The sequence below is a fragment of the Silurus meridionalis genome, chromosome 22 (assembly GCF_014805685.1).
Source record: "Silurus meridionalis isolate SWU-2019-XX chromosome 22, ASM1480568v1, whole genome shotgun sequence".
NCBI classification, from domain to species: domain Eukaryota; kingdom Metazoa; phylum Chordata; class Actinopteri; order Siluriformes; family Siluridae; genus Silurus; species Silurus meridionalis.
In genome coordinates, this window is record NC_060905.1 from 10,667,946 (window position 1) to 10,691,886 (window position 23,941).

At 36.7% G+C, this 23,941-nt stretch overlaps 1 protein-coding gene across 3 annotated transcripts in view; it reads left to right on the forward strand.

The window, feature by feature from the left end:
• The window catches only part of csmd3b (CUB and Sushi multiple domains 3b), a 383,608-nt gene that overhangs the window by 284,234 nt on the left and 75,433 nt on the right, over window positions 1–23,941 (forward strand). For all 3 annotated transcript variants that reach the window (XM_046834810.1, XM_046834811.1, XM_046834812.1), the window contains exons 32-37: window positions 14,161–14,274; window positions 14,738–14,833; window positions 19,592–19,795; window positions 21,279–21,403; window positions 21,701–21,797; window positions 23,283–23,387. In XM_046834810.1, coding sequence (XP_046690766.1) covers window positions 14,161–14,274; window positions 14,738–14,833; window positions 19,592–19,795; window positions 21,279–21,403; window positions 21,701–21,797; window positions 23,283–23,387 — 741 coding nt within the window. The remainder of the gene's footprint in view (window positions 1–14,160; window positions 14,275–14,737; window positions 14,834–19,591; window positions 19,796–21,278; window positions 21,404–21,700; window positions 21,798–23,282; window positions 23,388–23,941) is intronic.

The following is a 23,941-nucleotide window of genomic DNA, read 5'->3' on the forward strand; positions in this document are numbered from 1 at the left end:
CAGTTTAACAATGTATTACTGTGAAAGTAATGTGACATGTTACAAGATGAAGCAAAGTGGCCTTAATCCTGTAGTTTGACTTCACTTTGTCAATTAAGAGTTGAATTGTCGTGCTTGTCATCCTTTATGCCAAGTCGAACATTTAATCAGGCATAAGCCTAAATTACTTTTAAGTATACGCTCTCCTCAGTGATTCAGTGAAGAACTGTGTGCAGTGTGTTTTTATCCGTTCTTTCATGCCTTAACATGGCTTTTACACTATTTTTGTTTGTTTGTTTTTGACACTTCCCACTTTGATTTAAAACTTTAGTTTTGCATCATCTAATGCTTTGTGATTTAGAGCAAATTCAATTTTTTTCAGGTCTTTTAATTGGAACCAATACATTTAAAATAAAGAAACTGGGTTAAAAAAAAAAAATGTTTACTCACTGGTATATACTATTGCATAGACTTTAATAATTCCCATGACACTCTGGTGCCCTCCAATCCGTTTTTTGGGGGGATATTTTTACCTTACTTTATTATTCTTGCATGGTAGAAGCCTAATGTCAATCACGAACTAGACGTTAAACAGGCTCAGACTGATACAGCCTACTTATTTCAAAATGTGCTCCAAAGTGTAGACCAAGTTTACATTTGGTTTATTTTTATTTGCTGCAAAAAAAAAATGCTCTTAAAATCCTCTTAGTTTTCTTATTTCTGAGTTAGATGTCAGTAGAGGCTCATATCTTTTACCATGGACATAGCTGTAGCTTGCTCTATTTTCAGGCCAATGGGAGTTCAGTAATTTCTCAATGTAGGTTAGATTTCATATGGACCTTTGAATTTGGGAGGAAATATGAAAAGCTCTGCAGTACATATTGCCCTGTTTTTTTAGTGTTTGTTAAAGGTGCACTGGTTTATAGTCAGCTACACCATTTACAATGGGAACTTAAAAACCTTTGGAATGACTAGTTTACTTTTTAACCTCCTATTCATCCCCATGTGCATGAAGCCCAAACTCTCAGAATCTGTTGAGTACATTAGTTCAGCTAATTAGTCACTAACGTTCCAGCATCTCATTCTATTTGGCTGTTTAAATCCTGACATATAAAATTTTTTTTAAAATCCAAGAATACTTTGACGTTTACAACTTGTAGGCACCTAAATAAACAATTAAAGTGCCCAAAAGCACCAAGCCCATATTGAAACCTACACATGAAACAATGTTTTTTTTAGATCCGAACAGGTTTGTACCATTAATTATTATTGAGATCGTTGTTTTATTTGTTTTTTGGTTATTCACCTTTTGCAGAAAACCTTTTCTTTCCCACAACCATACAGATGTCTGGTGTTTTGCGCTGAATTTCCGCATATTTGTGATTCCTTAGCAGTAAATATTTGGGAGTTACATAACTGACAGTATAAATGTAAACCCTCTCCACAGAGTCCAACTGCATTTTATGTAGGTTTTTTTGTTTCTTTCTTTGTTTGTTTCAACATTGACATTTCATCAGGTTCCCCAGATATTTCCACATCATTTTAATGGAACAATAAAAATAAATAAAAGTGCAACTTTAACACAAATGCAAGGCAGCTGATTACTTAATGTTGCTTTGCATTTTCAAGTGCAGTCTAAACAAAAATCAGGAAAGTGAAAAACTCCAACACATTATGGAAATCACATGTTACATAACCCATTCTTTTTCAGCCATAAATGAACAAGAAGTACATTGTGGTCCGCCAGAAAATGTCATAGGGTCGTGAAGCAGTAACTCGGCAGGCCACTGTACTTCCCTGGAGCTTATTTGAGTAAAATGTGTTTTGTGTTAACCGTATAATAATTGCGACAATTCGAAAAGCCTCGTGGTATTATTAACACTGCCATATTTCATTGAAATGTATGTATAGAATGGTTCCATGAAATATTTGCCCCTTCCTTTTTTTATTTTTGCACACAAAAACAATGTTTTTGCATGGAAAAAAGATGTCTTATCCTAGCACTAGATAACTAAGCCTGTGTGCAAAATGCATTGTCCCCTTAGTTACTCAGACACCCAATCCATCAAATTAAATTGATAATTAAGTTAAATTACATTAGACACACACACAGATCAGCCATGTTTTATCTAAACAACATGTAAATAGAGCTTTTCATTTAATGAGATTGAGAAAGAAAAAATAATGCATTAAGACAGAATTGATTTCAAATATATATTAAAATGGAAAACAATTTACTCCAGTGATCCAAAAAGTAAAATCCATTGTCTCCCAGTGTATAAAATCCTGAGGAATGGTATCCTTAGAAGTTCTTCCTCTAAAAGAGTGCACCAGTGATTCTTCTATGAAGTCACAAAATAACCACCATAAACATCTGAGAGTGCAAACCTCACATGCTTTAGATAGGGTCAGTGCTCATGATTCCACTCTTACTGTATAAAGAGATTGGGCATAAATGGGACCTATAGCATAGTTGATCATATAGTTGTATAGTATGTCTGTTCATGAGCATATAGCATGAAACTCAAGACCAACTGGATTATTAGAAAAACCATCCCAAGCCCAAAATTAAGTAATTTACCTGGTAGAGTATGTTTAAAGTGAACAAAATGATGGCTTGGTCAAAGCCCTGACTTTAACCCCATCGAGCTGCTGCAACAGGGCTTTAAATATGTTTTAAAATACCTCTAATGTGGCTGGTTTAAAGCAATTCTGCAGTGAAGAGTGGATCAGCTACCATCAAAGTGATAACACTTATCTCCAGTTACTGAAACGGTTTGGTTCAGTTGTTGCTGCTAAAAGTGGCACAACCAGTTAGTAAGTTCAGGCAGGCAATTACTTTTTCACATGGTTGATGCACATTACGTTTTTTGCCTACAGTAAATTAAATAATTGAAAAACTGTCTTTTGCGTTTCTTTAAGTTCTTCCTCGTTTTTTTTGGTGAATTAGATATAAAGATCTGAAACTAAGAATAGAGAAAAAAAAGGAAATACTTTATCACACCATTGTCCATGAGTGCCTGTTACGTCTACATGCATGTCCTGCTTGTAATTATATGAATGAGCAGATTTAATTTTGTGCTTGTGTGTGTGTGTGTGTGTGTGCGTGTGTGCGACATGTAAGCTTTCCTCTGCCAGTTAAGTGACCTAGAGATGGCTAAGCCTCAAAGAGATTGTGTCAGTCCCCTTTCCCTCAGGGACTGGCTAACCGAAGCAGAGTTCCAGAGCTTGCTTCCAAGCACAGAGAGAGGTTAGCTAAGACTCAGGGGAAAGAACTGTGCCACCTGGCCTACAATAGGAGTAGTAAAGGCTTAACATAAGTGACAGTAAAGTTGAGCCAATAGAGCAAAGATTAAACTGATCAGAGAAACAAGAGATAGAAAAAAAATTATGGGGAAGTGGACAGGGAAAGGAAGAGAGTAACAAGAACAAAAAGCTGTGAACACATGAGAACCATAAAGCAACTGGACAGCTTGTAGCAATGATGATCTGAGCTTCCTCTGAGCATTAGTTTTGTGTGTGTGTGTGTTCAGTACTTCTGGTCGGTTCAATTCAGTGCCAGTTTGATTTGGCAGTTAATGTTCTTAGAAACGGCACGGGCCGTGTGTGTGCGCATGTGTCTATAGTTTCTCAAAGAGACTTTCAATGTAACTGAAGCTTTTGACTCAAATGTTTACTGACTAAATCATATTCAGAGTATAGTGCAAATATATATTGTCATGGCATACTACAGTTATGTGATAAGGAAACAGTGGAAACAGGATGCACCTGACCTCAAACTCGGGTTAAATTTGAGGTCAGGAGCATCCTTTTTCCACTGTTTATCACTGAGATGTTTCTACGACTTAATTGGAGTCAAGTAATTTCAGTTGATTGGACAGGATTTGGAAAGGCAAAACTTCACTCTTCCGAGACTAGGCCAAACTGAGCGGTCGGAGGAAAAGGGCCTTAGTCAGGGAGGTGACCAAAAACCTGATCATTACTCTGAAAGAGCTCCAGCATTTCTTTGTGGACAGAGAAGAACCTTCCAAAAAAAACAACCATCTCTGCAGCAATCCACCAATCAGGCCTGTATGGTAGCGTGGCCAGGTGGAAGCCACTCCGCAGTAAAAGGCATATGACAGCCCACCTTGAGTGTGCCAAAAGGCACCTGAAGGACTCTGAGACTATAAGAAATAAAATTCTTTGCGCTAATAAAACAAAGATTAAACTCTTTGGCCTGAATGCCAAGGCACTGCTCATTACCTGGCCAATAAAATCCCTATAGTGAAACATGGTGGTGGCAGCATCATGCTGTGGGGATTTTTTTTAGTGGCAGGAACTGGGAGACCAGTCAGGATTGAGGTAAAGATGAATGCAGCAATGTACAGAGACATCCTTAATAAAAACCTCCTCAAAAGGACAACAGGACCCTAATCACACAGCCAAAATAAAACAGGAGTGGCTACAGGACAACCCTGTGAATGTCCTTGAGTGGCCCAGCCAGAGCCCAGATTTGAACCAGGTTGAACATGTCTAGAGAGATCTAAAAATGGCTGTGCACCAACGCTCCCCATCCAACCTGATGAAGCATGAGAGGTTCTGCAAAGAAGAATGGGAGAAACTGCCTGAATAATAGGTGTATCAAGCATGTAGCATCATACTCAAAAAAGACATGATGCTGTAATTGGTGCCAAAGGTGCTTCAACATAGTATTGAGCGAAGGCTGTGAATACTTATGTACATGTGACCTTAAACAAACTTGTCATTATGGGGTATGTCATTATGGGGTATTTTTTGTAGGACTCTGAGGAAAACAATGCTTTTAATCCATTTTGAATTAAGGCTCTAACATAACAAAATGTCGAAAAAGTGAAGCGATGTGAATACTTCCCAGATGCCCTGTAAAGAATGCTATGATCAGCCTAATAGAACATACAGTAGATAGATAGATAGATAGATAGATAGATAGATAGATAGATAGATAGATAGATAGATAGATAGATAGATAGATAGATAGATAGATAGATAGATAGATCTATAGCAGTGAAAATGTGCATACACTTGTAAAGGTGTAAGAGGGGTATAAACCTGTGTACCACCCCATTCTCAAATGTAAATATAATTAAATACAAGTCAAATATGGCCAACGTAGATCCGCTTCTATAATTATAGAAGTATGTAGCTATAATAGCTTTTACTCCTCTGAGGAGGCTTTGTACAGGATTTTGTGCATCCAGCCAAAAAAAAAAAACATTAGTGAGGTTTGGGAAAGGCCCACGAACAGGACATAGAGCAGGTGTGCACATACTGTTAGCTATATAGTGTTTATTAAACACATTGTTCAGTCTATAATCCAGGCTTTACTGGTATATAATTCTAGCTCTTCCATTATTTCATGCCATATTCCATTTTAGGCCAGACAGGTCAAGTGACAAGTGCATAGTAACAGACAATTACTAAGTATATAATACACCGCTATTCTTGGAAAGGTAATAGGACCTATCTACCAGTGTCCAATTCACATCCATCCTAACCCTGAACTGAGTCCTTTATCAGAGCACAATCGGATGATTAGCTGCAGAAGTGGTTATAGCGATGACCTTGCCACTATTAAGTAGGATGTGTGCAGGGTGAATGGCCTGGAGTTTCTCCAAGCTTTACATCAACTAGGATGTAATTGAGCCTCAACTCTGAGTCACTCAGAGTATGGCAGGTGAGAACTTTGATATTGATTTAGGAATTTTGCACATCCTTCTAAAACTATATTTAGTCTTGCATCATTACAACAGTGCTACAAACCATTAGTAATTGCACCAGTTACTGAGTACTACATACCATCATTTTAAATAGACTACATGGAGAATGAGAGTCAGAAGACCTCAGTTGAGGTCCAGGATCATGTGCGGGAATCGCAGAGTCTGTGGAACTGTGTCGTTATCTGTCTGATCCTTCCATGACATGGTGGACTGTGTGTGCTGCCTTTGCCCTTTTTGGAGCAGGTGCTTGATCACCTCTGTTTATGAAACACACACACGAACATCACTAATTGTGTCATTGGTAAAGTTGTTTGCATATGTCATACAATGCAATAATGATTCAAACTAAATATAATTTAAGAAAATACAAAATATGTACTTACTCAGGATGATTCTCGGTCAAACTCAAAATGGAGCGACGCCTGCGTGGCCTGGTGTGAGTTTCCAGTAAAGGCAAGGGTGATGCAGCCACATTCCTAAAAATAATCAAACAATATATTTTAGGATGATGAATACACTTGAACAAAATATATTTGTTAGCATGCATTGTACAGCCTATAGGCCTATTTGTTGATGGGCAATAGACCATAATGCATCTCAGACATTTACACCATCACCATTTACAGCTGAGCAAATAATATTGTCATTGGTAAAGTTGTTTGCATATGTCATACAACGCAATAATGATTCAAACTAAATATAATTTAGGAAAATATAAAATATGTACTTACTCAGGATGATTCTCGGTCGAACTCAAAATGGAGCGACACCTGCGTGGCCTGGTGTGAGTTTCCAGTGAAGGCAGGGGTGATGCAGCCACACTCCTAAAAATAATCAAACAATATATTTTTCAGTATTTTTGATGAATACACTTGAACAATATATATTTGTTAGCATGCATTGTACATATAGCATTTACACCTCAGCATTCTGGAACATCTCTGCTAGCTAACACTACATAACAGCCTTTCAGGATGATCAGTGACACTAACCAAAACTGAACTGAGGCTAAAATATAACTTTATATAACGTCAACAATATTTAGGGCATACAATTACAAACAGTTCATGTTACAAATGAGCAGATATTGGCGGATTTTTGTTGTAACATTAAAAGACAATGCTGACAAAAGCTAGGGGGGCGTGTCCGCTCGCAGCTCATTTTCAGATAATGAGCCGAGTTTCAGCGCTTTTTGATGACGTGTTTCTAAACAAAGTTTACGCAGACAAAGGCGACAGATGGCGCACCCTGACTATTTTATTCATTTAAAAAAAATACGTTTTGTTTATATAGTGAGCATACAAAATTGATTATTTAAATAATGTATTACTTTGACATTTTTGATCAAATATGACCGAGCAGTTTAAGCTCTTTTTGCTGGCATCTGAAAAAAAGCACGTTTGGGCGCCGGCGGCAATTCAGACTCCACAGGGTTAAAAGGAAAGCATTTTGGAATAGACAGATATACAGATATACTCATCAGTTTTATGAATTATTTTTTTTAACCATAAATGTTAATTGGTACAAATTGACTAATGTTCATTTTTAAATATGCTTCAGAAACCTAATGCTGAGTGTGCTTAATATTCAGGTCCATACAAAAGTATTCATTAGACTTTAATGTGAGGAAGTTTTAATCAGAATACAGTGTGTTCAGAATACATATCAAGCAATGTAACTTGGATTTACAGCATAAATTAATTAGATATGTATAATTATGAATGTCTATGTAGTAAAGCATTCGGGTAGTCTTTACTGAAATCTTCATTTTGAATCCCAATATCAGTGTAGCTAGGATGTCATTTTTTCCTTAGTTTTCTTTTCTTTTTTTGTTGCCTTGTGTCTCGGAAAAAGACAACTTTTAGTGAAAGTAACCTTAAAACTAGGGATACCAGTCTATACCAGTACTGATCATGATGCCACAATGAGTAACCTGTTTAGAGATGTTAGCTCTTCTCACAACACATACGCAAAAAAGAACCGAAATAAGAAATAGTTATAAATAAGGCTGAAGTTCTTACTCTGCAAGTGACTGGTGTTCATGTTTCAAGATAAAGCACACTTTTAAAAAGAAGATACTTTGCTTTAACTCTAAAAAGGTTATGGTTGGTGTGGCATAGCATCTGTGCTAAATAAAGCTGTGAGCAGTGGCTACTGAAGTGAGCAGTGACACAGCAAAATCCCCAGAGCTAAATTAATATTTAAAATGCAGAAGCGGTATGTCCAGCTGGACTTAACATGAACACTGTTGGTTAGAAACATAGAAAAGTTTGCTGTGGATTCAATGTTTTTCTCCCCTCAGGCTCCCTCATTGCTCAAGAGAATAAAATAGAGTGAGACAAGGACAGTGTGGGACAGACCTGCCTATTTCCAAGTGTTTTTTCTGGACATACAGTGAAAAGCCCTCAATTCCTTAGGAGGCACTAAGGAATGTGTTGAAGTGTATTATAATATGTGTGTGAGGGAAAAACAATGATCACATCCAGTGTTGTGGATCAGGACAGAGGGCTGGAGTATGATTATATCTTTTATCTCACTCATAAAGAAGCCTCATGGTTAGATCTATCCTATGTGCAGCAATTTGGCTTTTTTTTTTGCATGCCAGAGCTTTTTAAACTTCCAAGACATTATTACAATAACTTGTGTCCATTGACTAAGACTTCCTCTTATGCTTTTGTCAAACTGTCTGTTTATATAAGGTGATACATTGGTAAAATTGACACTTCATGTATTGTATTTAGATTCTGGCATTTTAAATTAAAAAATATACAGCATCAACACCTTTCTTTAGTCTTTATGTGTTTAAGCATAGATTGTGCTGATGCATGAACATGACAATTATGTACACATTTAAATTGGGTGTATGCAATTCATCACTTTGTTACTATAAAAGTGTAATATGAGCTAACAAAGCCACCAGAGTCTCACCACTGAAACATAAAATAAGAAACATTTATTTATGGCCCATTTGGCTACTGTTCTATCTCAGAAGGTCACTCATGTTAATGTTTTGCAATGAAACTTTTGGAGATAATAGTTCCACTGACACATTCAGGAGCAATCCAGTCCGGACATTACAACTCTACTGGTCACCTAGAATCTAACACACACTTATGTTCTGATTCTTAATCATCTGGGTTTCAACACCTACTTTTCCTATTTAGAGGTGTTTTAAAGTTTGTCTGAAGTTTAGCTGTTTGCTTGATTGATTGTTGCCATTTCCTGTTATTTGACTACTTCTGTTTACTCTGCATCCATTTTGTTTGTGACATTTAGATTTTTTTTTTAAAGTGGTAAGTGCTTAAGTGCTACTCCAGACTTAAGAGCTTCTTAGATGCGTACATGGCGTTTATTCAAAATAATTGAGGTGGGATTCAGGGTCAATATTTCAGTGTTCTGACTTATCCTGAAACATGAGGGTTTCAGTGTTGTGTTCTGCTTATACCTGAAGCAAAGAAGGCAAACTATTTGTGCAAATATTTACAGCCTACAACAAAGCACTGCTACTAATTAGTCGGAAATAATACTAATAATATTTGATAAATTTACTATACATTTTCAGTTGAGAAGTTCAAAGACAACTTTTGGCATAATGTGGTATAATTCATGTTTTAAAGACTTTTTTCGTTCAGCTGCAAACTTTCTGTAAATATTTTTTCGACTGAGCTTATTTTGCACTTTTTTGAGACTCTTCATATACACTTTTACTAAAAACTGCCCATTGGCCTAAAGGTCTGCCAACATATTTCTCATAATATGGATTGTGTGCAGGGTGGCCAGGTTTTAAATGGTGTATTATCTTAAAGATAGACAGTGTGGGAGGAAAATGAAGGATTTAGAGTGCAAGACTGGCAATCGATCAATGCTGAGTGGTCCATAGCTGGTGTAGATAAATGTGATCGGCCTGTTCCCTGTAAATGGGCTCCAAACTCTTCTAAGTCAAAGTTCTGCCAACAACACCTCGAAAGGCTGGTGCATTTAAGTTAAAGTTGGCATGTCCTGCACATAGTTTCAGAGATTGTGTACATTTCCCCAGAGATAAATGTTCCACCTCCTTTCATCATCTGTGTGCTTTGGGGATTACACTTTATACAGAGGTATCACCGTCTATGGGTTAGCTACAGTATACAGTGGAGGAGATGTTTTTCTGCTAAAGCAATGTTCAAACCAAACACCAGTAAAACTCATCCAGCAGAAAAAGCAATTTACTGAAAGAGGAAATGTTGCAGGACATGAAAACAACACATTTGCCTCCTTATAGCAGTTTTTTTACCACTTTATAAAGAGATTTGTGAATTCATGAAGCTTGTCCTACAATAGAAACTAGGTGGATAATGAGACTGTGGATTCTTTGATAAGTAAAAATAAAGGTGCTATTTATTATTAATTTGCAGTCAGAACATTAATTATTATTGTTTTTTAGTGCACATTTTTTATTGTGGAGGGAAGCATTGTTTTATAGAAAAGCTCTACATTTTCTGTATGCGTGCTGCCATTTTAATGTATCACTAACAATTCTGTTTTATAGAATATGTTCTGTAACGTTTGTCATTTAATGTAATTAACACTTCAGGAAAACGAATTCAAACATACAAAGAAGTGGATGAACAAAGGAATATGAATAAAATGTGAATAATTATAAATTGTATCTATAATTTGTCATATGCGGCTACATACACAAGCATTACTGGATGGCATTTTCAGAGGCATTGGGACAGAACATGAACAAGAGTACTACAGAGAAATGAGTTAGGATTGTTAAAACTGACATAAACTGTCCAAAGCAGTCAAAATAACCCCATTTAAAAGTGACGTACACCAGCAGAAAATAATCTTCGAGAACACTGGTTTTAAATGTTTGCACACAGTGTCATTTGCTAAATGAATTTATGTATTGATTAAGTTACTGTATTAATTTAACCCTTGTGGATAAAGTAGCAGTGTCGTGGGCGCTCGCCACCCAAAACATGTGCTATTACCACAGTGGGATTTGAATAGAGATGAATAAAGAATGATGTCAAAAGGATTGAACTGAAATGATTGGTATGCATTATTAGTATACCTTTCAACATTCAAAAAAGATGATCATTTTAAGTTATATAAGTAATCCAGCACCATCGTGAGGTTTGTGTGCGCAGCAGCATTTGGCCAATTATACTATAAACTACTTGAACTTGTGCTCGTTTCTGCTTGATTCATAGAGAGCATGTTTGAGTAAGTTTACATTTTAATTAATATATTAACTAATAAACACGTTTTGATTATTCATTCACAAGATGCACATTGTAGATTTGGTTGGCACTTTATTAGGTTGTGATTATAACATTCCCTAACTCATCATGAGTTCAGGTATTAATGTGGTTATTAATGCTTGATAACTCATGTACTTTTAGTTACCAAATTACGAAGTGTTTTACCTGTGCTAATGTCCAGTTTTGCGTTATAAATAACTAGTAAAATGTGTTATTGTTGATATTTTTTTATGTAACAATTTGCAGATTTATTTGAATCGAAATAAACACTGCATAAATTTATTGATTTGCTAGGAATCATATCACTTAGCTTCTGAATTGGCCAGTGCCCCCCAGCATATGGCTCACTTGTTAGGTATGCAAGTGGTTCAAACCTAAGCAAGCACAACTGTTTTCTCCGACTCACGGCGGTAATTGTTTTGGCAGTGCCACAGCCTCGGTGGAGGTGAAATTCAAGAATAATATGGCGAGGGCCTCTACATCTCCCCTATTGTTCTTATCAAGCACACAGGAGGGTGAACTCAATATACACGAGCAGACTTGCCATACTGGGTTATAGATCATTTTCCAGCTGGCTGTACCAGAGGATAGAAACACCATCAATAACAGTGTAGTTAGTACATTCCCACAAGCCCCTGCTTCCAGCCAACAGAAATGATCCATCAGGACGTTCTGCCGAGGCAGTGCATATGTGAAAACTTTTATGGCAGACCATTCAGCTTTCGAGTCGTGTTTGTCAGAGCTGTTTCAACATCTGTTTCAGAAAGTGCAGCATACTGAATATATTCTGTTTTTAAATGTGATAAGTTATTGGTAATCTTGGATAAAATTGAGATAAGAACATAAAATGCTGTCTTAACATCTGCCATGAAGATTTATTTTTTCATAATGGCTATCAAGTGAAACAGGAGAATGTCATTTATTCTGTTCATTAGGCTTATGTCCGTCAGGCTACAACATGTACCTATCTAATTATTTGACAGAATTAGGAGACATGTTCAGTGTATGAGGAAATCCCTCTTAATTAACCAGGTTTTAGACTTTTATGGCAGACTGAGTGTTCCTATTTAATTGTCTCCTTACAAATGTGATCAATACAGAAGGCTAGATTGAAATATAAATGAAATCATTTCTCCATCATTTTGGAGAAATATATTTATAAATTCTATTATGTAAATATAATACAGACAGAAAAATCACTGTTGTGGTTAAAACCCAATATACAGCATATAGAACTTGTTCTTGTAGCCTGAGTGAGCTTCCAAATAAAGCAATATAAAGTAAAAATGTGCTTTTATTAATAGAGCCACAGGTCCATATAGTCCACACAAACTATATTCGGTGCACCAGGCAGCATGTGCCACTCAAGCCTCATAATTATGATTATGAGCAGCACTGTGTTCTAAATTTTAAATGAATTCTGCTAGCATGGTTTTCTAGACATATTTCTTTATACTATACATTTATTTTTTCGTAGGCGGCTGGTTTTCTCTATATGCACTATAAACAGCAGTTCCCTGATTTGGAGATTTTATCATTGTTAAAGATCTTGGCAGAAAGGTCCACATGGTGTCCGATTGAGAACAATCATAAACTTAAGTGATGTACATGAAGATAATTAACTGCAGAAATTCAGGAGCAGAATCAGGTTATATTGCTATATTTTATAAATAGAAAATACTTATTTTTACCATTTTTTAAACAAAAAATACATTCTCTGTCCTTACAGCAGATAATGTGGTAATATGGGTGCACTTATTCCCTCTTAAGTGCTAACAGGGTCTTCTTATCTGACTTTCTACGAAAATCCTCAGTTACCAAAAAATATATATATTTTTTATATATATATATATATTCGCTTTCCTGGAAAAGAAGTCTAAAAACTCTTTGTTCTTTGTTAAAATCCATTTAGGTCTCAGTAGGTTTCGAAGCAGAGTTGTACTGTATGAGAGTCTGAGGGTGTGTAATGGGTAATGGTTTAAAGAGGAGAATCTTTTGACTTCATTGACATGCTTTAAAAAGGTTAGGCCTAGGTGTGCCTGGGTGTGCAATATCTCCATCTATACTCCAGGACTGTGTGAAATGTGGAGAAGGAACAAATGAAAAGATGGATTTCTTCAGAGAGCAGGTAGCAATGCCAAAAAATCAATATCCCTGAGGAATATTTGAGGTATTTTTCCAGTGAATTACTCAAAGATATTTATTTCTTGACAAATAAAAAGAAAAGATTGGAATAATAAGGTCTCATTTTAGTGCCATATATATGCATGCATAGATATCTAGCCTACTTTTGCCTTTAGCACTACCATTTAACAGCATGACCGTGTTGCTAAGTAACTATATTCACATCATGTGGGCTGCGCCGTGACCACCTTAGTTGTGCAGTGTGTATATATATATATATATATAAATATATAAAGATACGTGTGGTGTGTCTATATTCTTTTAAAATGCAAATTCATTCATTTAGACATGACAAGTTTGTGCAGTCATTTTCAAAACGGCATTCCTATGCCAGTAACAGTGTCATCACAGCCTGCGGTAAACATATGTGTGCTTCAATTAGCTTTCAAACCCCTGCTGTGTCATTCACATATTTCGCAAATTCTTAGCACACATTTTAGGCTGTGAGATAAAGCACTTCAGCAATGCCTGGCTGCTTAATATCATGCATTTATTCAGAGATGAGTGCATGTGATCCCACAGGTGTCAGGTTGTTAATGCTTTTGTTATTGCTTAATAAACTAATGTGCAATATTTAGAATATATTGTATAAGTTCTGATTTTCTTTGCAGAGAAAAATTTGGTTTTAAACTTTACTCAGATTGAGATTTCCAGAGCAAAGTGGTAAAAAACTAATGACTAGGAAACTGAAGATTTGCTTTGGCTGGCTGATACTGTAAAACTGCCATGAGCATGTATAAAGGTACAACATGTGAAGAGTAATTTTAAAGAAACAGGCAATTAAAAGGATATAAATAAATGTACGGCTTTATTACCCTTGAGAAATGCTCTGTTCTAATAAAAAAATGTTATTAGCACATTGTAAAACACTTGATCTATGTTGAATTCCGTTTTAAGTGAAAAGAATATTATATTTTTCATATATGATGGCTCATACTTGCAGCCAACAACAGTTATTTGCACAGATAATTTGTGTCATTATCTTTTATTTCTTTTCTGTGCTACAGTTCTTTTCGGCCAGTTTGTGCTGTTTCAAACATCTCTGAATGACGTGGTTGACATTTACGATGGACCTACGCAGCAGTCCCCTCTACTTTCCTCACTGTCAGGATCTCACTCAGGTAAAGCTCACTCTAATTTAGGGATACTCATGATTTTGTCAGGTACATGAGTATTTGAACTTTTGGAAAATCATTGTTTCTTTTCAGTCAAATCTTTTTTTACAAAAAACATTAAAAAAAAAAGCTCTTCTACCTTGTTGTCAGTTAAAAAAAATAAACAGAAAATAAATATTTATTTTTCCACACCACTTTCCCTTAGTGCCTTTACAAATGATGCACATTTGGTGCCATTGATTGAAATGAAATGTTAGCACTGCAAGGAAGATCCTACACTAAGCTTTTTTTTATGATTATTCTGCTCAATACACATTACAAACCCACAACAAAATCAACAAAAAACACCATATTGAAAAATCAAGTTAGCAGCAGCAGCAGAGATGTTTAGTAAAGTGTGACACCTTAAGGAGATCTGTAAGGTTTTAAGAAACGTTTTAAGGTTTGTTTGTTTTTCTCTCTTCTGCAGGAGAGTCATTGCCCTTGAGTACTGGAAACCAGATTACTATCAAATTCACTACAGTTGGACCAGAAACTGCCAAAGGCTTTCACTTTGTGTATCAAGGTCAGCTTAACTTTAACTTGTTGTTATTTGCATATACTTCTTAAAAAAAAAAAAAAAGTGCACTTTGTTTGCTCCCCTTGACTGCTTTTGTAGAAGATACTGGAGCAATAGAAGAGGCCACTCATTTGATGTAATTGTTGAGTGCATTTTCTTACTATTTAAAATATAAAAAATTTAAAGGCTGAGTAGTTTGAGAAAAATTGTGAAGTTGGATACTATATAGGATGCAGTGGCAGGCTGTGCATTTCACACCTTGGCCCTCAGTGGTGTCCTGCCTGAATGAATCCACCTCTTAATACCTTTATTATTACGACACTACAATAGAAACCATCAATATTATACAGAAACGCAGAACAACAGAGCGCTGCATCACAGACAGGTTTAATGCAGTGTGAACGACAGTGTCAACTGTTTTGAACTGTCTTGGCAGACCTTTCCACATAATGTTCAGATTTTCTTGAAAAGTCCATTGTGTAAGTGTCCTGTAAGTGTATTGGTGATCAAAAATTTTAATATATTTGGGCTTGTGCTGTTTGCTACAAATGCAGTTTTCTGGCTCCGACTAGTGCGTTCTCTGACCATGCAATCGAAGGAAGTGAAAATGCCATTATTATTATTGTACACCTGCTAGATGGCCCCAGTCCTGTCAACTTGAAATTTGATTGGTTAAAGCAATAGCTACAAGATTTATCGAGTACATTCCTTTGACATGGGCAACACGTGATGTGATGGCTGAAATCTGATTGGAAAGAAACTCCAATGTAAACAGACATTTCTGAAAGCAGCACACCCGAAAGAAAAGCTATGAAATAAAGAGAATAGACTATTGTGAGTAATTTAATACATATTCATGGACAAAAATCAAAAGAAGTAAGTCAGTAATTCTGATGGAGTTCTATATTGAACACCACTGCCATTCAATATAGTTCCATCACTGTTGATATGTGCTGTGCACTGATGGGTCCTTAAATGCAGAACTGTTCATGCAAGTTGTAGTCCAAGCTATTGTAGTAGACTGTTTATATGAATCACAGTCCAAAGCCAGTCTCAACCAGATGTAAGAAATTGGTGACTACCACAGATACTCCAGCAGGTACACAGTGATCTCCTGCAGGTACACAGTGATCTCCTGCAGGTACACGGTGATCCCCTGCAGGTACACAGTGATCTTCTGCAGGTGCACAATGATCTTCTCCAAATTTCATATATATATATATATATATATATATATATATATATATATATATATATATATATATATATATATATATATATATATATATACATATACATATATATATATGGCTGGGTATTATATAAAGCAATATATAGCATTAAGCAGCTACAGAAAGGTGGGCCCCAGACAGTCCAGACAGTTTTTTATTTATTGGAATTGTGTTGTTTATTTTGGTACGTAGTTCTTATGCTTGATCTTTTTTTGTTTTTTTGCATAGTTCTGCTGTGTTTCAAAAAGAAAGTAAAGATTTGTATGTGTTCAAGTTAAATGCAATATGTTCCTACCCTGAAGAAAATGTACAATCAGTTGCTTCCATAATTTTTAAAAGCATGATAAAACTCTGAAAAAGAAATTGGTTAAATGCTAATAACGAGCTGTCACAATAGTAATTGGTATTAAGTCACATTATTTTTGTCACATAGTTTAGTTATTTGGAATTAATGAATGAGGAAAGAACAACTCAAGGGAAGTCAGGGTATTAAAAAAACAGACATGATTACATACTAACAAAGAAATTCTGCTTGTTCCATCTCATTCTAAGCAGTTTTCAGTTCGTCATTGTAGCTGCTAAAATGTAAATGTTTACGTGCTAACTAGAGAAATGTCACATTAATACCAAATTGTTTAAGTACAGCTCTTGGTTTTACTCCATAATGCAGGCTATACTGCTCCCATCCTTCCAACACGACATTAGTTGAGCGCAGTAAGATTTAAACACAGTATAACTGGCATACTAATGGAACTCAGAGAACTTAGCATTTTAAAAGCAGAGTTTGAAACCACTGTGCTGATGTAAAACAAGTCATACTCTTTTATCAATCTGTCATATCAGTCCATTTCCATTTGCAGCATTCAGGAATAGTATGTGCCATTTTAATCTGCAGGGACATGCCCTAATAAAATTACATTTAATGTATTTCCATTGTGCAGATTAAAGTTTAACTTAAACTAGACCGAAACATAAAAATTTTGAATTACCAAACATAAACAAAAGGAACCCCTAAGACAATTATAATAATACACTAATATAATTGTCTTAGGGGTTCCTTTTGTTTATGTTTGCTAATTCAAAACTTTTATGTTTCGGTCTAGTTTAAGTTAAACTTGAAGTATTATAATATACTGTAAATATAAGTCTTTCTAAGTGACTTCATACAGTCTTTTGTACATGGCTAAATTCCTGACTCCTGTTGGTCATCTGATATTGAGCTTCCAGTATGGGTTTATCACTATAAATCTTTGCAAATTGCTATCGTATGAGAGGATAATATTTGCGATCATAAAGCAAGGTGTTCACGACTTGATGGCAGTGTAATCTAGACCTATAAGAATAACCTTGTTGTCTCTGAAAAATGCATAAAATGAAAAAGTTTTAGGTTAATTCATTTCTGGAGGCAGAACTTGTATTCTAGGTTAATATACTTGCAGTGTTTTCTACAAGCTTTAAATGTTTCTTCTACTGCAACATGACATCATTCAGAACAATCTCTTAGAAATAGCCATGTTCATACAACTGGAATCTGCTGAACCCCGAAAGCCTTAGCGGAAGAGAGTTGACAGCTTCCACCTGATGGCTTAAAAAAGAGGAAAAGTATAAGTCATTGCTCAGCACTGTTGGGACAGACGATCCTGCCCTGCTAAGCAAACACCTCAAATCTCCTTGGAAGCTTCTTATAATTATACGATTTCTGTGTTTTTTTATTTTTCTTTTCTAATATCTCTGAAAAAGCCACCCAGGACTCTGGAGATGAGATAGCAATATCCTGCAGATCTTCAGATTTCTAAATGTGTACCAGTACCTCTCTCTTCTCACTACTCCGCTGTGTTGCATAAAGCTTTGAAACATTGCTCTCCAGTCACCTGCAACTCAGCTGGATTTGTCACTAAGACGCTAATCCTTTCCCCAGCTACTCACTGGACAAGCAACCATTCAGATTAAAGTTAAAGGCTCTCACTGCCTCTGGCACTTACTTGCACTTTAGTTGTGTTTGATTTTGATGAAAAAAATCAGCTGGCTGAAGGAAAGTCGCAGTACAGTGAGTTGTTGTGTTGGCGTTGGTCTCTGCCATTGCAGGACATTTTCTACGAGAAGCAGTAGATTAGGGACAGCTGAGCTCCTGTTTATTGTTTGAGGACATGACATGTTTTTATTTAAGCTAGACCTAAATCCAGTAATTTAGTAGAGCAGAAAGTTGGTAAGCTTTTTTTCATTTAACATAAGTGCCATTACATTTTGTGTTAGAGAAGTGAAGAAAAGAGTGCAGGCAGGGTGGAGTGGGTGGAGAAGAGTGGCAGGAGTGTTTTGTGATAGAAAAGTATCTGTGAGATTGAAAGGGAAATTTTATAGGACAGTGGTGAGACCTGCGATGTTGTATGGTTTAGAGACAGTGGAAGTGGAGCTGGAGGTAGCAAAGCTGAAGATGTTGAGATTTTCATTGGAAGTGATGAGAATGGACAGGATTAGAAATGATTTATTAAAGGGACCGTGTGCAGGTAGGAAGTTTTGGAGACAAGGTGAGGGAGGTGCGATTAAGATGGTTTGGGTGTGTGCAGAGGAGGGACATAGGGTATATTGGTAGGAGAATGCTGAGGATGGAACCACCAGGAAGGAGAAAAAGAGGAAGACCAAGGGATGTGGTGAGGGAAGACATGCAGGTTGTTGTTTTGAAAGAGGCAAATGTAGAGGATGGGGGGTATGGAGACAGATGATTCGCTGTGGCGACCTCTAATGGGAGCAGCGGAAAGAAGAAGAAGAAGATGAGTGGCATTACATTTCCTGTTTCAATGTTTGAATAAAAAAAAAATCATAAATAAATAAATATAATTCTTTTTTTTTTTGTCGAAAAAAGCATTGACTTCACATTCTCAAGGATTTTCTTGTAAAAACTGTGACGGTGATTTCTCTTCATAAAGCATATGCTGAAGCTCAACTGCGGAGGTGGAATGACAGCAGAGCTCAGTCTTGTCTCACTTGTCTACTTTGGGTGAAATGTTTTTGAACTTGTAAATAAGAACCACACGTTAAATACATTTTCTCATGTATTTCTTCAATTAAAGAGCAGTAATGTATTTTTATTCAAAGCTTTTAACACTCAGAATTTTCCTTTACATTCTTCATCCTTCATACATTTTCATGGACGTATGTTAACAGTAGTGAGGAGATATTAGAGGTTTTATATAAGAAGCAACTCTGCCTTTATTAAAAAAAAAAAATGTTAAATTTTTTCAATTTCATTAGGGGTTATATGAAAGTAATTCTGGCAGTAGCTATACTATCTGCCTAACTAAGGAACTACATTTTCTTCTTGACATTTCACATTATTAAAAGTAACAATAAATGGTTAACAAGTGTAGCTTTTTAGAGAAAATTGTACCAATTGGCAAATAGACACTTAATGCAAGAGTTCATTAACATTGCTGTGGTTCTTCAACAGACCTTGATGTGCTTTATTTTTTAAGTTTCTAGTTAGATATTAAAGTTGTTGTTGCTGTTGTTGTTGTTTTCCCACTGTGACCTACAGCTGTACCACGGACCAGCTCCACACAGTGCAGCTCGGTACCCGAGCCTCGTTTCGGCAAGCGAATTGGCAACGACTTTTCTGTGGGCTCAGCCGTGATGTTCGAGTGCAACCCAGGTTATACTCTGCAGGGTTCCACGGCTATCCGCTGTGAGACAGTTCCCGATGCGCTGGCACAGTGGAATGACACCCTGCCCACCTGCATGGGTTAGTGTCACCTCATCTCTTCAATCATCATCCAATATGGTTTACTTATAGCATTCATTTGAAGTTATCAGGAAGAGAACTGGAGCACTTAAAAATGAACCATGAACTGTCACAGTCTTATTCAGAGGTGAAGATGGTTAATTAGCAGTTCTAGTAGGAAGATGGAAGCAGGCTTGGAGCTTAAAGCTGGAAAAAACAGCGACGCTAAGTTAAGTCCCTTAATGCAATCCAGCACAGTGCTTCCCCTCAACTGTGCAATTAGTCAGGTTTAAGAAGTGTGGAACGGGACGTGGGTGGATGAATAGGCAAACTTCAAGACAAGGCACCCTCATTTATAATTAATTAGGTGGAAATTTTGTTCTTCATTCTAGCGTCGAGTCTTGGCTGTCTGCGTGTTTCAGATCTCACAGGATGGCATGTGCCTGGCCTTGTTTTGTTTTACTCGGTTTCCCACTGGTTTTCAACCGCAACTTAAAAAATTGCAGAGCTCTTTGTGTGATTACCTGCACACACGCTGCATTCTGTATATCACAACTAAAATATTAATGAGCCAGAAATTGCTGTGAACTGAATTTCTTTAATAATTTAACCATCTGGCACAGATATATTGAGCATTTCTCTGTATCATGTCTTCTAGCTCTGTTTCTCTATTACTCTTTCTTTCTCTTTCTTTCTTTTTCCCGCTCTTATTCTCTCTCACTCACACATACATGTGCACACACATACACACACACACACACACGCACACACACACACACTGACTGACTGTCTACATCTACAAGTATGTCCTGACCTGCTCTTAGTTCTTTAAACAAAGTGATTGGCTCTGACCTCTGGATTTCTTTCTGGGTTGTCCTTGACAGATAGCATCATACCAAGACTGGGTATAAAAAAAAAGGATCTGTCCTGGCAAAGTAAGATAGCAGCCTACGCTTTTGTTATTGACGGATCTAGTCTCCGACTTCAGCAAACAGGAAAAATTGCCTAGACTAGCTTTTCTACTGGGAGACAGACATATGTCACTTTGTTAAATGTCGTTTCAATTCAGAATTGTACACGTTCAAATGTGCCAAATAAAGACTCAAAAATTTGCAACGAGTATGAACAAAATGATCAGGCCAAAAAGTTTGGAAACACAATATTCTTCAACCCACAAGGGTTCCCAAACATTTTTTATGTCTGTTTGAAATGTAAATGTCGATTTCAAAAACCAGTAGGGGTTCCTCGCAGAAACGAATGCTTTATTCAAGTCAAATACAAGTTACTTTACCAGTTACTGCCTCTGAGCATTTCCCAGGCATAAGAATGTTTCAGATTCGTTGTTCTTTGGAATGGTCCTCAAATAGCATCACACAGTATTCTCCCAACTTCAAAAATGATTTCATCACGTTGTTAATCATCATTCTGGAGAAGACACTATCATTTTCCATGTCACTTAAAGTCCAATTAATCACTGCAGTGTAAATGTGTGTCCTGTTCACAGTGCCTTGTGGAGGGGTTTTGTTGGCACGTAAGGGCACAATCCTGTCCCAAGGCTATCCTGAACCTTATGACAACAATCTCAACTGTGTGTGGAAGGTGTCAGTGCCTGAGGGAGCTGGAATCCAGGTGAGAAATCACGCATGACCTTCAAAAGAATTTTGTCAATAGACAGATTAACAGTGTAAAAAGTTAACACGTCTGTAAAGAGAATCATTTATATGAATTGTGTATGGGGCAAATGTTAAATTTGCAAATGTAAAAGATATGATGTAACTTGATCTTTTCATTTAGGTTTGGAATAGTTTTTTTTTTTCACTGAAGGAAAGGTATTGTATTGTGGGCTAGGAATATTTAGGGCCTGATCTTGGCATTGCATTCAAAAAGTACAAACAGTGTTCTTGTACTTTTGTCCTTTTTAATCAGATCCAAGTGGTGAGTTTTGCCACTGAACACAATTGGGATTCTTTGGATTTCTATGACGGAGCTGACAACAACGCACCCAGACTGGGCAGTTATTCAGGTAAGAACATGCTTTTACACAGATTAAATTTAGAAGAAGCACTCTACTTGTTGTTGCAGTTTTATTTTGCCCAAATGAGACTTTGACTTACATAGTGCATGTATGTTTTTTTCGTATTGTAATCTTTAAATAGCTCTCTAATCTTTGCTGTTTGAGTAACGCATAATTGGAAGAATTGATCATGAGACTCTAATTATCGCTTTTGTTCTCAAAATTTGTGCCTACAAATCCAAAAGCACAGAGGGTCTTGGCCTCCAGACCAACTCCATCTTATTAGAGGCCAACCTTTGAGATGCTACATTTTTACAACCATCACGTTGTGTTTGAATGGCTAATTAATCCTCTTTACTGGATGGGCTATTATCGGATCCTGCCGACTGTTTCACTGCTTGTGTTTTGTTCAAAAACAAAGTGACTAGTGCAAGCACATCGATGAAAGGGGCTTGCTAAGCTATCAATGTGTGTCAGTCAATGGGTGCAGCAGGAGAAGATACACTGATTATCCAGGTATTTTGGGATCTGCACCTTTGTCTGACTGTGAGAAACAATGCTAGACTCCACTCTGCTGCTGCCTGTACAAATGCTGACCCACAGTGCCTTTTAAGTTGGGTAAAATGCATGGCAGCCATTGTGAATTGGACAGACTGGTAATGTAGATCAGGGAGTAACTGTGACAGGTGTTTATTTAGAATAGTTTTGATGAAATGGTTTGTTTAATTCAATATAGAGACACTGCATAAAAGTCACTGACTTGTGTGGATTATTCATTTACATAATTCAACTTTCTGTGTAATATTTCCCCTGGTACAATAACTGTAGGTTTTATCAACACCATTTTTAGTTTGTTGCATGTATGGCTGATGGTGTTGCATAGATGGGTTTTGGTGGGTTGGGGGAGGTGAACATGTGTTTTTTTTTTATTACAGTCAGGACTATTCTGATCCTTTTGACCTTGTGGGGGACACTTGGCAGTTCTCATTAGGGAAAATGCCTTCTAGGTTTCCTTTTTACTTAGGATAAGGTTACGTTCACCAATACTGTACAGCTGCTCAAGCCCATTCATTTTCAGTTAAAGCTGCAACCACTGCTGATATGTCCAGCAACAGAACAAAGTGTACCTGTATGCAAATATGGAACGACTTTAATTATCGACAGCAATTAAAAATGGGAGGGACAACGACACGATTTGTCTCCAGAATTTTTGTTAAGAGTAGAATGCTTGATGTGCTAGCCATGATGATAGGTGCTATGGGAACCATTAGTAGGAACGCCTACTAGCAAAATTCAGCAATAAAATCATTACCAACATTTGAGTGAGATTTAGGTGAAGCCTTGTGTGTGTGTGTGTGTGTGTGTGTGTGTGTGTGTGTGTGTGTGTGTGTGTGTGTGTGTGTGTGTGTGTATTCTTTAAATTTTCTACTTTTTATAAGCTGTTGCTAAATGCTTATTGTACACAGTAAAACATATTGCTACATTTCTTTGCAGGTACAACAATTCCTCAGCTGCTGAACAGCACATCCAACAACCTTTACCTGAACTTTGTATCTGACATCAGTGTTTCAGCAGCAGGTTTCCATCTGGAATACACAGGTACAACTAGAGGGCAGCTTCATACCCACCACTGAGATCCATCCACGCATCTCTTATTAAAAAGCTACACCGCAGCGCAGACTAGACTGCAATTCAACACCTGTGGCATTAGAAAAAAAAAGTCTAACTCGCTTTCTCTTTTAACTAGCTGTTAACCATGAAACACAGTGGAAAAATATTTAAATACGAAAGCAGTGCTAAGGGAAATAAACATGGTTTAATATATATGTAAATACTGTAAGATTCGTATTGGCTTTTTGAACATCCCATTCTATATTTAGTCCTCATCTGCCATTATAATAATATTATTCACTCTTCTGGAAAGATGTTTCACTAGATTTTGGAATGTGTTTGTGGATATTCATGCTCATTCATCCACAAGGGCATTAGTACAGTCAGGTACTGATGTACAGTGTGGAGACCTGGTGCAGTCAGTGTTCCAGTTAATCTCAAAGGTGTTCAATAGGGTTGACATCAGAAATCTGTAGCAGGCCATTCAAGATCTTCCACACCAACCCATGTAAAACATATCCTTATAGAGCTCGCTTTGCCAA